The 15,558-nt window shown below is 43.3% G+C and overlaps 1 protein-coding gene across 1 annotated transcript in view; it reads right to left on the bottom strand.

Annotated features, from left to right (window-relative positions):
- Window positions 1-244: 244 nt before the first annotated feature.
- The window catches only part of GPR39 (G protein-coupled receptor 39), a 74,187-nt gene continuing 58,873 nt past the window's right edge, over window positions 245-15,558 (bottom strand). Inside the window, exon 2 of the mRNA XM_083865502.1 lies at window positions 245-763. Coding sequence (XP_083721628.1) covers window positions 249-763 — 515 coding nt within the window. The 3' untranslated portion in view covers window positions 245-248. The remainder of the gene's footprint in view (window positions 764-15,558) is intronic.

The following is a 15,558-nucleotide window of genomic DNA, read 5'->3' as shown; positions in this document are numbered from 1 at the left end:
CAAGGGAAGTTCAGTGGTTGTGTGGAGAAGAGGAGCTGATATTTTTGTCAGCTAATGAGTTCAGTCAGTAGATTGAATTTCCAGTATGCACTTAAAAATCCCAGCAGGATACAGAACTCCTGTTCCTTTTGCATAACTGGAAACAAATCCATCCGTGTCACTCCTTTTGCAATGTTGTCACTTTCCTCAGCCATTTCAGTTTCTGTGTTTTTAAGCTCACTGCTAAGCATTAACTTTGCCTTACGAAGTCATACTTGATGTTCACAGAGGCCATTCTGTGGGGGCTCTGAGCCAGTCTCAAGGGGCACCTCTTCCAGGCTGGGCTCTGCTGGTGCAGGACCCAGCTCCTGTGGGCTGCAGCTGGGCGTGGGTTCCTTCTGGAAGGTGCTCAGGAAAACTTTGGTGTTGCCCTTGGTGGAAGAGCTGCGGCTGGAGGAGCTGAAGAGCAGCGGGCGCAGGGAGCGGCTGCTCCGCGCCCCGGAGCTCTGTGTGGCCCTGAGGAACTTCTCCCTGTTGGCGTGCTGGAGGCGGAGGCGGCAGCACAGCACCTGCAGGAACACGCTGCGGAACTGCTGGGAGGAGATGTTGTACAACAGAGGGTTCACCACCGAGCTGAGGTAGAAGAAGATGTTGGCGACGGGAAGGAGGCGGATGTAGGCTTTCAAGTAGGGAGAGGTCCAGTCATGCTTGGGCTTAGCAGCAGCCATGATCCTCTTGACCTGGTTTGGCATCCAGCAAATCGCTAGAGTCGCAATGATCAGTCCTGTGGGCAGAGAGAGCAAGAAAGAGGTCTGCATTCATGGGGGAAGACACACAAAATACTATCAGTTCTGCACTTACTTGTTGGGAAATGGTACCAATTTTTCAGTGTTTTGCTTGACAGCTTTTTCTGCCAGTAGCATTTTTTGTTTGTTGTTTTTAATAACTGTTACAAGGTCATTGCGGCACATGCTCAGACAAAACGCTGCATAGCGCTTGGATGGTGTTTCTTTGTACCTGTTGTCATTTATTAGTTTTCAAAATGTTCTTTCTCTGATCATCAGTGTCTTTGGAAAGAATGCAGTTTTATTTTGGTTTGTGCTCTTACATTTCTTCTGTCTTTCCCTTTACTTTGAAAAACAAACAAAATAAATAGAACCTATAGCCATATTAGATCAGGCAATACCCAGAAGAGATCAGATTCTTGTTTGTACTTTACAAAAAAAGAAAATGTATGCATAATAATATATTTCGTGTTATTTTTGGTAGATTTCCTCTTACAGAAGCTATTTTTAAGTAAAATGTGTATGGATCTTTTTATGGTAATTAAGATATGTTGGGCTTTCTTAAAAATCAAATTCCAGTGGAATTAAATGATGAATGTAAATGAGAAAAACCCAAGCCTAGTCATGAAAGTGTAAGCAGTTTCAGATTGTAAATTACGCTTTAAAAAATGTGGTATCTGACCATTTTGTATTTATATGTAAATATAAATACATGTTGCTGCATCACTAATGGCATTAAAAAAAAAAGGGGTGGCTGAAGTGTTGGATGTCTGGAAGTTCTGCCTGCGTGGAGCATGTTCTGCAGGGGGCAGCGGTGATGCCGGAGCACCAGCCCTGCAGGAACGTGTCAGTGACTGGAGCTGGCTGTTCTCAGGCAGGACGTGGAGCAGGAGGAAGGCACCTGGCTCCTCCTCAGCGGCATCCTCTGCTGCTCCTGTGTGCCAGCACGGGAAACCCAACACCTTGTGTGACATTCCAGGTAAACAGTCACTCCTCCTGCAGCTCCCCCTGCCACCCAGCCGTGCTGGCACACAGGGCAGCCCCCAGTTTACTGTCCCCTCCCAGTTTACTGTCCCCTTCTCTCTTTGCAGGAGCTGTGCCTTACACGAAGACTCAGAGGGAGCAGAAGTTGCAGTCTGGCTGCTTCCCTGCGGCAGGAGTGTCCTGGTGGGGCAGTTCTCACTCTGTGTCACCTTGTTAACCTCCTCCAGTGCCTGACCTCTGCTCCCAACAGCAGCACAGGAGCTGTTCAGTTCTTATCCCTCTAGGCTGAGCCAGATTGCCCCCACTAAACAGGTCACGTAGCAATGCCATTCAGAAATAGCAGGTTTTTGAAGCCAGGAAAAGGATACTTCACTAGCAGGAAGATGTGAATGTAGCAGGGAAAGGAGGCAGAAAATAGAAGAAAGAGTTTTCATAACTTTGAAACTGCCAGAGCTTCATCAGGCTCTGTCCAAGTTCTCACCACTAGTACCCCCAAGCAAAGAAAAGGTCTGAAATGCCTTTTAAAAAAATCATAAAAGGGATAATTGCTTTAACAAATTATTATCTCACTGAATGAGCTACCAAATAAAAGCTGTCCTTTGGATCCCTTGCTTCTGTAATCACTGTCACAATAACTTTGTTGGGATGGGGAAGTAGCAGATCTTAAGCTTACAGCACTGGCTTAAGAGCCCTGGAGGGCTGTTAATGGAAGGCCAGCAGTAATTCCATTGCCAAAACCTTTGCCATGGTCAGTTTTTTTGCCTACCAAAACTCTCCTCAGCCTCTGTTTCTTTGCTCTCAGTCCCACAATCCCTTCCCTGCCCCTTTGCTTGCTTCCCTGCTTTTCTCCTGCCACCTTGCCTCACTATTCAGTACCTGCTGTGCCTCTGTCAAAAGTTGATCTGAATTTTGCATTAATCCTGCAAATGTTTGTGGCCTTCGGTGCTCTTTTCCTGCTGCAGCTTAACAGCTATAGGGTATCATAGGGAAATACGGCCCCCTGAGCAGTGACTTGTGATGAGCCATACAGAAAGGCAGTGGAAGGATTTTTGTTGCTTCACTGGGGCTTTTTCTCTGGTGCAACTTATGCACAAAGTTCACAAGCCCAAATCTGTGGGATTCTCATTAAATTTTACCAGAAGATCTCTTTCAAGTGAGAATAAAATATAAGCTGTATTGTGCAATTTTTTTGTTGTTGTTGCTGTTCTCAGTGAGAAACAGGATACTTCATTGTGCTGATTAATAGTTTCCTAAATTATGAATGCTGCTGCAAAAAACTGTGAGCAAACAACGCGTGCATTCAGTTTTAAACCCCAACTGCATTGCTCAGAGATGTCTTCCTTTTTTTTTTGCTTTTTATCTAAATTCCTTGGCATTGACCTTTCTTTTTAATTCAAACTGCCAAGGGCTTAAGATATACCCCCTTATATTCTTCAGGCACTTTTGTTCTGGAGAACTGAATATTTGGTAGTGTGTACAGTGAGTGAAAAATGAGCTGCTCGTGCCCTTGTGCAGTGCAGTGAGGTTTGTCTTTCGGGGCGCGGGAGGGGACGTCTGCAGAGCTGTTGTTTTCTGGGGATGACTAATTGTTCATTTTTACACTTTGAAAAGATGCTTGTTGACTCAAAGGAGATGCACCATGCAAATAAACATGCTGACAGACTCACAATATTTTCCCCAACTTTCACACTTGGCACGGCGGCGCGGAGTAAAGGGAAGCGCAGCAGAGGAGCACCTCGGGAAGCCTCTGAGCTCAGCACTGCTGCTGTCAGTTTGAACCTGGGCTCCAGGAGTTTGTGTTGTGCTACAATGTGCCAGAGGTGCTTAAACAGCCTTAACCAGCTTGACTGTGAACCACGCTGAATCTTACACCAGCACTGATGTATTTTTCCTGTGAGCTTGCTGCCTGATAGGAATAATTCTTCACATTTCAGCTCATGTCCGACTTTGCCTTCCACTCCTTCTTATTAAAGGGAAAATGATCAGTAGCTCTGCTATTTTCCCCCCATTTCCCTGACCACTGCAGAGAAGTGACATGGAGCAGAGCTTTATCTTCCATGGAACAACAATGTTTATAAACAAAGTAGTGTTGTGGTTCTGCAACCTCCATCATTGGTGCTTAAAATTTCCAACTCACATTTGAATCGTTCCAGTTTAATCATCAGAAGGGCATTAGAAAAATGCCAGCAGATGCCAGGAGACCTTGTGTTACCTTCTGTAAGTGAGAATATCTCAACCTTTAAGGGCAAGAGCTTGGAATTCATTTAACATTGATTTAGATATTTCAAAGTAACAAACAAAACAAAACAGACATTAAGAGATCCTCGACTAAAACTACATTATAAAGCTAAACCATAAACAAGTTACAAAACTGTTTACCTCAAAATAGGAATTACCACATCCTACACATTTTCATCTGAAAAAAACCCAGCTCAGGCTTCTTTACAAACAGAGCACACAAATTTAACAACACTTTAAATTTAGGAATTATTATTCTAACTTTCCAAAAGTCAATCTCACAGTATTAATTCTTAATATGTGACAAAGGATCATTTATGTAGTAAAATAAACCTAGCATTTAAATGCCAATAGTATAAATATTCATTGCTGGCAGAGAATAGGAGTTTGGCAGTCATCTATCCCTTAGCAATACTTTTTTATTACTCAGAAAATTCCTCTGGGCCATAGGGGACTGAATTAAATTCATTATGAACTTTATTGAGAAGGATTTTAAATATGTGCAGATGTCTGGTAGAGAGGGCTTTCTTCTCCACTCTTCCCCTTGTTCTTCTGTTGAATAGATTTTTGTCTTTTTTTTTTTTTTTTTTTTTTTTCCTGTACCTGAGCACTTAAATCTGTCTCCTTTAATAACCTAATGTTTTGCCTCTATCCTGGCTGCTGCCAGCCATCCCAAAAAGCCTGAAATTGTCAGCAAGATCATAATTGCCACCAGACAGTGCCAAGAACAGGTTTCCTTTGGCTGCCACAGCCCCTCAGCTGAGGCTGTTGGTGACCTCAGGTACACAGACCTTTGCCTGTGCACTTAACCCTGACCATCCTGGTGGGTCAAGGTCTGCCAGACTCTGCTGCTGCTGCTGCTCTGTTCCAGCCACCCCAAAGCACGGTTAGACCTCAAACTTTGCCTCTCTGGGATTTAATTAATGACACAGAGGCGGCCTCTCAGCATCTGCTTGTAAACTGACATTTAAATGGCAATTGTCAGTGGAATATAAGCATATGGCTACTGAGCTGTGAGTCAAGTGCAGGCAGAAATGCAGTTGGTTCAGAGGAAGAGCTTTTTTTAGCCTTCATTTCACTTCTGTGTATTTGGCCTGTCTATACTCAAAGGCACAACATGACACTAATGCTTAGTCACAAAATCTTCAAACAGTGCATCAGAAGTGCCAAGAAGTCCCAACAGAGGAAGAAAGACCACCTTTAATTATTAAGTTTACCATCATAAAGCAATGCTAATCATGAGGAAAGCACTGGGTCCCTACTGGAGTCTGCTACAAATGACCTTGAAAACATGTGTAAAGATACCTTTAACTAATCAGGGTCTCAATGGTCTCAATATCAGCCACTAATAACTCAGGAGAAAGAAAAAAAGCAAAGACAGAAGTACTAATCAAGAATGCTACTTTCAAGAGGTGGGATTTTGGCTTGTATTAGTGTTACGTTTATTATTTTAACCAGGACCAAAATCTTACTTTTTTGTTAGAAATAAGGACATAAGGCAACAGTTTATTGTCTTTCCAGCTTCCAAGAAGAGTCGAGGCATGAAATGCAGCCTTCAATCACTGAGATGACCTTCCCAACTGCAGATCAATGCAGCGCTGTCTTCCAGCATCTGCAGCTGCTCCTGCCTCTGCTGCTGCAGCTCCCTGCATGTGAGGAACCAGCTGCCATATGCTTCTTGTCTCCTGACAATTGTCATTGAAATGTCAGTTTACAAACAGCTGTTACTGTCATTGCTGCAAGTTTGGCTTGTGAGTGCAGCAAGGAAACCAGGCAGAGTGATGCCTGAATGGCAGCTGCCCCTCTGCAGGGTGCTCTGCCTTGGTGAGGGAAACTGAGGCAGGCTGGAGACCTCAAGGAGGGTATTCTCTTCCATGCTCTCCAGTCTCAAAGATCTCCTACTGGTTCTTCTTCGGGCAGGGAAGAGTTTGGAGCAGTTTCTCTGCTCCTTGAGCAGCTGGGTAGAATTTCAGACCCAAGCCTGCAGCTTTTAATAGCTCTTGGTGAGTATCTGGTGTCAGCCACTGTCCAGAAAGTGACTCGACCCCCTCTGTACCTCTGACCAACAGCAATGAGCTGTTGATGAGCAGAAGGGTGTGCAGGAGGATGAGAAACAGGAACACACTTTCTACTTCTGCTCCCAGTCCCATCATTGCCTCCCCCATCGTCTCCCTTGGGTTTAAGGTCAGAAAGTTTAAAAGCAATATCCACAGAGGAACTGCAGTGTCTCTTCAAGGCTTCTGTGGAAATTGCAGCATTCATGCCAGAACTGGTATCTCCACATAAAAGGGTCTGTATGGCACAAATCATGTGCTAAAAGGCCTTTGTATATCCTAAATTAGTCTTGTGATTTTCAGTGCTGTCATGCTTGCTTCTTTTTGTACAGCCTGTCATCATCTCTCTAGGAAACCTCTGCCTTGCTCTCTAAGATCTCGAATAAGGGGGAAAAGGCAATGGGACAGATCCGAGGGACAATCCTGCAAGACACAGAGAAGTGGCCACACTCCTCCTGCCCACACACAATTGCAGAAAGCCCAAGAAGGCTGCTGGGTTCTCTGTGGCACCAGAGTGCCCACAAATCCAGCTCCAGCTGGCCACAGACACACACATCACACAGGTGTGAGACAAACCTGCCACAGGGCTCCTATCAGATCTACCTGTGTGCCCCCATCCAACACTTGCAGCATCCTTTTGTCATTCACAGCTGGGTCTCAGATCAAAGTCTTGTCCCTCTGTGTCCTGCACTGTGTCCCCATTAGGGAGGGCAGTGAGGCAGCCCCTGGGTACAGAGACACTGCAGGGAGCACCACCAAGTCTGTAAAACAGAAGGAGTGGTTTCACTGCCCTCACGAGTGTACTTATGACCATTGATCTCCCATTTCCCAAAACCCCACCACCCAATCTGTATTCAGTGCACAATGTCACAGCCATCATTAAGGGTTTTGCCTGAATGAGGGCTGCACTGTGCTCCATGGGCAGGATAAACTTCTGACAAAGATTAAAAACAGGAAAAGAATACTAATACAAACTTGTCCCTTGCCCCTCTCAACCACATGCAAGTTTCTTCTCCTGAAGGACAAATATTACAGTAATAATAAGCACATATTGATGCATGTTGAGGTGAATATAAAATGTATTAACCTGAGAGATAAATATTGATATTGCTTTGTCCATGTCAATATTTAGTTCAAGGGACAATAAATTTTGATATTCACTGAAACGAGTCAATACATGCATTGCTACATGAATTTTCTATAAGCTCAAGTTATTCAGCAATTCTCTCTTTTTTATGCTCAACTTTCAGAATCACATATTTGCCTCCCAGAAATGCTTCTCTGTAAGAGAAGAAGGCAATAAGTAAACTAGTTCTACTCAGGCAGAGAGAAAAAATGAGAAGATATGGCCAGTGTCTACCTCCCAGGGATTTCTTGTTCAGTTTTTCTGACCACCCTGGGAGACCCTCAGGTTCCCTGTGGGCTCTGACACTGGATCTGGGCTGGCTGCCGTGAGCAGCCTCCTCAGAGAGCAGGGATTTCCTCATGGCTGCACATCAGCAACTCGCTGCCTTTGCTGTGGAGCCACCTCATTTACAGGCCACATACACGGATGCCACCAGCAAAGCAAACTGAGGTCAAGCCCCTGCCCCTGCTGGTTCTGCAGGGGAATCAGGGGCAAAGGAGAGAGTGACACAACATCTTTGTCACCAGCACAGCCAGGAAAATCTATGAGTGTTCACAGAGAGGCTCTGGCAAACACCCCACAGCCCTTCTCAGAATGGGTTTGAACTGAACAGAAGCCAGCAACAACCTCGTTATTGCAAATACTGCTGGAAGGATTTACCGTATGGCCTGGGACAAATGGCTAAAACCAGCTCCATGTACATCCCATCAACAGATTCCAGCAAAAAAACCAATGGACCAGCAAGTCCCACAGCCTTCAGAGGCATTTGGGTCCATCTCATGGTCATTATGGTCCTCCCAGCTTCAAGGGTGCCGTGCAGTGAGGCCACGTCTCATTAGCAAGCACGCTTGGGTGACAGGACACTGCTGTCCCATCAACTGGTGCAATAAATGAAAGGCACTGAGGAAAAAATAAGCTGCCTCTTGGGGCAATAAATGAGCCAAACATACAAGATTTTAATAAATATATTGCTGTTCTGTTGCAAGTTGTGTCTCTTCCACTATTAAGAGTCGCACTAAATCCCAAATGCTAAAGTGCTGCACAAATTCCTCCTGTAAGTGGCCATTCCCTGCTCAGAACAGCAATGTGTTCAAGTGTGGGGCAGTGACAACACAGGGAGTCTATTTTTTGTTTTCTTTAAAGCTCTTGTAGATAACTGGAGTTGTCAGGTGTATGAAGAAGAATTTCAGATAAGTCTTTGCCCCACAGCATCAGAAAATCACCTGCTGCTGCTTTTGACACTTCATTTCACAGGTGGCTACGTAAATCATCACTGAGGCCCAGCAGATGCTGCAGAATCTAAAATGTACATCTCATTTGGATTGGACTAACTCCCCTGCCTTAAATCCCCTTAAGGGTGCCATGAGATCACTGAGACCAAATGGCTTCTCAGAGCTTCTGGCCAAGTGTGGTGTCATTGAGCCAAACCAGGGATACAAAAGGATGCCCACAATCTCTCTCTCTGGCTGAAACCCCAGCATCACCCAACACTTTGCTCCATTCAGGTCCTCCCTGCCCTGCCACTCACATTTCATCTCTTGACTGGCAACAGAGACCTGCTCTGGGCTGGCTGAAGCACAGCAATATCCCATCAGTGGCAAGGGGTGAGGCCAATTTTGTGTTTTCAGAAACCTGACCTTTAATAGAAGCCAGTGCTGAAGGAATCTGCCCAGAAAAACACCTGAGCTTCCTTGCAGAATGATGATGCTTCAGTGTCCATTGTACTTCAGTTCTCTGCAGCTGATAACAGCACATTGGGTTAAAAAACACAAACACTGCCATTAAACAAGAAGATTTTTAGAGATTTACATGGAGCTGAAACAAATTTTCACATCTGTGTATCACTGATCCACACAAGTGGGACTTGCAGGGCTCTACAGCAAAATCTTTTCTGCAGCATTGAAACACAACAGCTTAGGGGGATCCCATCACACACTTCTCCACAAGCAATGGCAAGGATTGCTCTTCAGAAGAGTAAGCTATTTTTACTTTGTACCATCATCTAACAGCCCTCAGCCCTTAGTTAGAGTGGAACCAGTGGCACCAGAAGTTGCCAGGGGAACACAGATATGCAGAACATAATTAGTGAGGACACAAGTGTTAACAGTTTTACTTCTCAGCAATTTAAAATGTCTGACAATTATCTTCAGTTCCTAGCAGGGTCAAGTTTTGCTTCTCAAATATTTTTAAATACTGTCACTTTGCAGCACAAACACTAGAAAAACCCTAAAAACATTCAGGAAGGTTTCATGACAGGAGTGTCGTTATTGAACATCAGCAGACGTTTTGTGAAATAGTGATTAAAGTCCTGATCTGCTTTTAAAAACCAGACATGCTCATAGAGCACCAGAAGGAATCATGTCAGTTTTAATGCTCTGTGTTGGGTTTGCATGTCAAGGGTTTGGCAGTGGGTGACTGCAGAGGTGGCTTCTGTGAGAAGCTGCCAGAAGCTTCCCCCATGTCCAGAGGAGCCAACGCCAGCGGCTCCAGGACAGACACGACACTGGAGGTTTATCTTGCTCTTCAGATTAATCTTACAATATCAAACTCTATCTTAGCACTTCTCATCAGCTATAATTCAGTCCTTAATGTGCACAACTGTGCACAGAGATGATGCTTTAATCTATGGTACTGTAACTGGATGATTCAGTGCTGAGGCTGCACCCCTGTGACATGGGGAGCCTGAATGCGGGTTTGTCTTTCAGGTCACTCACCAACACACCACAGCGCTTTGCCTGGGACCCCAACACTCTGGACAGAGCCAAGGCTGCCCCCAAACATAAAAGCCAGCAGAATTTCCTATGTTCCCATGTTCTCTTGGGTGCCTTCCCTCAAAGAGGTGGGTAAACAGTCACGAACATACAGTAAATATCAACTTGGCATTTGAAGTGAGGGTGACTGTTCATTCAGGTGCCCATCTCATGCAGTTTGTCAATAAAAGACAAAATCTAACATCTGCTTTTGAGCCATTCATGAGCACAGTTTGCCAGTAAAACATAAAAGCCCCTTTAAAATCAGGGCTACTTTGGTGAAAAGAAGTTCAAGAATGTTTTGGAAATATTCGTAGACTCAGCCACAGAAGACATAACAGGGTAAAATAATATGAAGTGCTCACTTTTAGAAATTTTAACATTCCAGCTGTCAGGAAAAAATGCTTATTGGAAGTTGTTACTTCTGAATTGAGAAAGTATTTTTAAAAATCACTAATATGGACTGAAATGTGTAGAAGGGAAGAGATTTAGCTTTTATTGATGTTTCTTTCTTGCAAAACAAATTCTCACCACGCTTGTTTTGATTTTCTTTTAGAAAGAGTGAAGACCTGTTTTCCTTCTGCACTGGCGAAACAATGGGAAAAATACATCTTCCATATAAATCTCATTTAAATTCTGCATTCTAACTAGCAAACACAATTTGGAATTGAGAGGTTTTTTTGTTTTTACATTACAAAATGAGCCGTTGCAACATTAAACAGCTCATCTATTGCAATTCAGCAGGAGAAATCATTGAACAATCAACTGCAGAATACAAATACAGAACGACGCTCTATTAGCTCTGCAGATACATCAGATACTTGTGAGCTCTGCCAGAAAGACAAGCTTTAAATATATGTTATATGCAACTGATGATCATGGGGGGATCAGCAAACCTCTCCCTAAATGAGAGATGCACTCTCAATATACAAGTCAGATTTTTGTATGAAAAACTTGCAAATGGATAAAACTTGCTCTGTTTTAGCAAGTGAGATGAAAATGGAATTATTGATGCACAAATGGTAGCACAATCATGCTTGCCAGCTGCTTTAAAAAACAAATGCAATTGGAGTTTATGTTCAGCAGCCTAAGTGAGAAGAGAAACCAAAGCAAATTGCCATCAAAATCATGTGCAGTTATCCAAATTCCACCACCAAAATCTGCGACAGGAAGCAGGAGCCAGGGAATGGAAGAGCAGAAATTCACAAGGCAGCTGTGGCACCGCTGGCATGAGGCTGACAGCTCAGGGGCTCAGCTTTCAGACTGAAAGCCACTTCTTTGTTCTCCTCTGTCCCTGAGAACAGTGATTATCATAACCTGCAGGAGGGTCAGGAATGAGGTGTTTGCTGGTGGATAACAGGAATCTTTTGGAAAGAGTGGGGAGAGGAGGAATCTCTGACTCAGCCACCTCCAGTGGCAATCCCAGCCCTGCAGGCTGAATTCCAGTCTGACTCTGAATTGTGTCCTGGCTAGCATGTCAGTGGGGGAAACATAAAGTAAATGCTAAGCAACAAGGCAGCTTTATTTTCTAAATCAGGCCTAACCTTTGATTATTTGGATCAAACCCCTGGGTAGTGGCAAAGCTCCTTGAAATCACTTTAAGAAAAATGTCCCAGGCAAACAGGGCTTGTTTGCAGCTTCCCTCCAAGAAGGCTATTCAGGGAGCTGTAGTATTTTGATTGCAGCAAAGTTTCTTCTCTGCTAACACCTGAATCTCCTTTTATTTACATTTTGGAGCTGTCCAGAGAATTGTAATGAGTTTGAGCCTGTCAAAACCTCCTTTCTCAAGGCTTGTCAAGGAATATATATATACAAGATAAAGAGCATTCTTCCCCCTCAGCACAGCCTTGGCAGCAGCCTAATTCCAAGTCTCCTGTACCAGGTGAGGAGAATGTGCTGTGCAAATGGCATTCTGGTAAATACCTGGGCACAGACTCGCCCAGCACACGGACACCATTTGGTTTGAGAGTCTGCTGTCTGTGCTGTGATATTTGCACTTTGCTTCCAGAAGCTGCTGGGGACCTGCAAAATGTCTCAGGTGGGCAGCTCACAGCAGATGTCAGCCAGCACTTTTTCCTCTCCTCCACAAACACAGCCTCAGCCTTGTATCCCAGCTAGAGCAAAAGATCTCAGCTGATTTAGGTGCATATAATTTATTTGAAATAATCTCCCTTGTAACAATTTAATGTTTGGAAAAAAAACCCACTGCATTGCTCCTTTTATCCAAGCTGTACAGGGTACATTTTGCTGGCCTTTTAGTGCTCTTTTATTTCCTTGAGGTGAATCCACAGCTAACCAGAGTATTCCAGGTGGAATTGGAGCATGCAGCTCTCTCTATCTTTTGTAGCACCTTTCCAAGGAGCACTAAGAACCATAAGCTATTACTGCAGACCGGAGAAAACTAATTAAGCTTGAGCTCCAAGTACCCAAAATCTTGCTCTATCCCTCTCTTCCAGAAAATGAAGTAACAAAATGGTGCTCTTTGAAAGAAACTCTATACACAAAGAGCAAGACTCAAGATGTAGAAATGTATTCCATTATGCCATTTTTAACATAAATTCTAGAACCCAGTGATAAAAATGGTGTTTTCTGGAACACAGTGAAGACGAAGAGGATTTTAGCAAGGACTAAATCTACCCTACTGCAAATTACAAAATATATTTCTTCCTCCAACCTCATGCAGCTGGTTCCAACTGTGGACACTCAGGACCTGTGTGAAGAGAAAAGACTCCTACAATAACCCTTTCACATATAATAAAAATATGACTGTGAAAGAGAGAAAGAAGATCATTAAATATCAGAATTCACAGCAACTGAGAAGGCGATTATAAGTATTTGGGAACTTTCCTATGCATTTATATAACACTTTAAGTTCAACTGTCAGTCTTCAGTTTGACCCAGACCATGACAGAAATAGATAATCCTATTTCTTCTGACATTGCTACATAATTAGGTAGCTGTTCTGCCCCTGTTAACAGAGCTATATCCACTGGACTTTCCTTACTGGTCCTCTTCCTAGAATGGTCTCTTCCTTTGAAAAAAGTTTTTCTACTCAGACCTATCAATTAAGATACCTTGGGAAGATATTTTCAAATACCTTTTTTTGAACTTTGGAAGGTTTCTACCTACTAATGAGTGAAACCTTAACTCCCAAGAGGTAATAGAGCTAATTTTACTCAAAGTATTCAAGAGATTAACCCAAAAAGTATAAATCATCTTACCGTATGGCAAGAAATTTCTTTGACCAGTAAGTCACAGAGCAAAGGACAAGCAGCTCTTTCCTACAATATCAGAGCAAAAATGGACTTTTCTCTCCACAAAGTCAGAGAGCCAAGAGCCAGGACTTGGTGCTCCAGTGACCCCTGGGTGGCTGTGAGGGGGGTGGCAGGATGCCCTTCCAAACCCTGCTTCCCACTTCTGAATTCAAGGAAAACTCTTTTTGTGGCTGCACCTTTAAAGCCTGTTAGAGCAAAACAGCAGATCTGCTTTGGGGCACTGATGGGCTCCTCCACCTCTTTACTAAGGCAGCTGGAACACACAAGGGCCTCCAATTTACCCCAAGCACCAACTAAATAACATCACCTGATTTGCTACAAGAATAATCCATCTACAGCATCTCCCTAAATCCAGAGGCAGCATCTCCAAAACCCAGGCACTTCTTTCCTACTGCTTTCCATACACCCAAGTTAATTTATTGGACAAAAAATTCCTGCAGAGATGGAAACTAATTCCAAGTAGGTAAAAGCAATCATGTACACTGGTAAACAACAAGAAACAACACGGAGGAAAACCATATTTTAGAAGGCTGGTGCATAACACTGGGATTGCACTTGCTCTGCTACCCTGAGCCACCTCATTACCTCAGTGATTGCAGAAACCCTGCTACACTCACTCGGAACTTCACAAGAGGATCAGGGGCTGAATGCGGCTGAAAACCTGTTTAATTAGTAGCTGATCACAAAAACCAAAATGTACTTACTTGCATCTCCAGATAATAGGAAAAGCATTTCAATTCTTATTGCTGTAGCCACACTTGTACATTAAACTGTATTATTTTTTATATCTTGTTTGCAGTCAATCATATTACTGTGCCCTATAGGAATTTTTTTTGCTTAGTACTTAAAAAAACACCCAATGGATACAGTGTGGAAAAGTATCTCAGCATAGTATGAAGACCTGTGCTTAATTTTACATTCTTTATTTGGCAAAAATAGTAGTTGTTCTGCACTGAAATTCATATTTGTAATAAAAGCCCCACTCAGCTGCTCATATACTAAAGAAACAATTCATGGCTGAATAATGTACCAATTCAAAAGCAATCTCTCTAAGCTACAGGAAACCTCTTGAGTTGCTAGTCTGAACAAAATGAAGCCTCAACAAAATGAACCACTTTGAAACTAAATGAAAATTTAGCAAATTGATCTGAACGAGAAAATCCTGTGTACAATGCAGGTTTTTTCAGCCACACTAGAAAGACCTGCTAGAAATCATGTTTGGAAGAAAAATATCACACCAATAAATCAAAAGATGGTATTACTGTCCGCTTGTTTGTTGGTTTGTTTTTCTAAAGGATATTTCTTTTTATAATGGGGTAGTGTTTTTATAACTTTGTGTTTGAATAGCAACTGGCTAGTGCTAAAAGAAAAAAACATTGGATGGTGTCTTAAAAGGGATGTTCTCTCTTATAGCTTTAATTTTTAATCTGTCTTTTGGTGCACCTGGCTCCTCACAAACCTCCCAGCTCCAGAGTTACTTTGAGATCAGCACACCAGGAACCAGCCCTGGCTGGAAAGAAAGGGAGTGTTTGGTTTGTGCACTGCCGTGAGCTACTGGAGCAAAATGATTGCAGATCAAAATTACGAGGTTGCTGGAGCAATTTAGGCTAGCAAGATGAAGAGCAGAGGGAGGGACATGATGCAAATGTTGGATGTGCAGCCATCCAGCAGTGCAGCAGGAATGTAAAGGGTAATGGAAGAAGGGAAGAGGGGATGGGAAGAGAGGAGGGTTGGAGGCAGTGATCGTATCAAGCATCTCTTATTTTTTTCAAAGCGGCATGCCACAAGAAAATGTTACTCCCACTGATCCAGTAAATGAGCCTGTTTTTCATGGAGGTGGCTTAGGGAAATCAGGGGTGGCTAGAGGAGAAGGTCTAGTCATGCAAAAGCACAATTTGCAGTTGGAAGCAGGTTTTGAACAAGAGTGGAATGAGAACACCTTTAGGGAAGACACAAAGCTGAACTCATCTAGGACTACTGGGACATGAAAGGGCAGTTACACAATTACCAAGGACAAAAGACCTTTTTTTAATTAAAAAGTAAATAACTATGGTCAGCAGGCTCAAAGCTGGGTTAAGAGGTGTCAGGGCTGGTGTATGTGCCAGCAGCGGGCAGGGATTCTTTCCCAGATTGAGACACATACTGGGTTGGGCTTTAAAAAAACCTCCTTCCCAATCTGGTCCCAGGGACAAAATTAAAAGTCTGTTGTAACAAGATGAGCAGCAGCGTTAGACATGTGGGACTCAAAAGAACATTTTACCCATCTGAAGCACTAAGGGAAAGGATTTGCATTGTACATTTGTACAGAACAAGGGATTTTTTATTTTTTTTCTAATTAAGTGGTAGTGAAACATGCAAACTGCGCAC

This window comes from Zosterops lateralis (genome assembly GCF_965231275.1).
Source record: "Zosterops lateralis genome assembly, chromosome: 7".
Classification (NCBI taxonomy): Eukaryota; Metazoa; Chordata; class Aves; order Passeriformes; family Zosteropidae; genus Zosterops; species Zosterops lateralis.
Note: the sequence above shows the minus strand (reverse complement) of the source record. Positions and strands in the feature narration are given on the sequence as shown.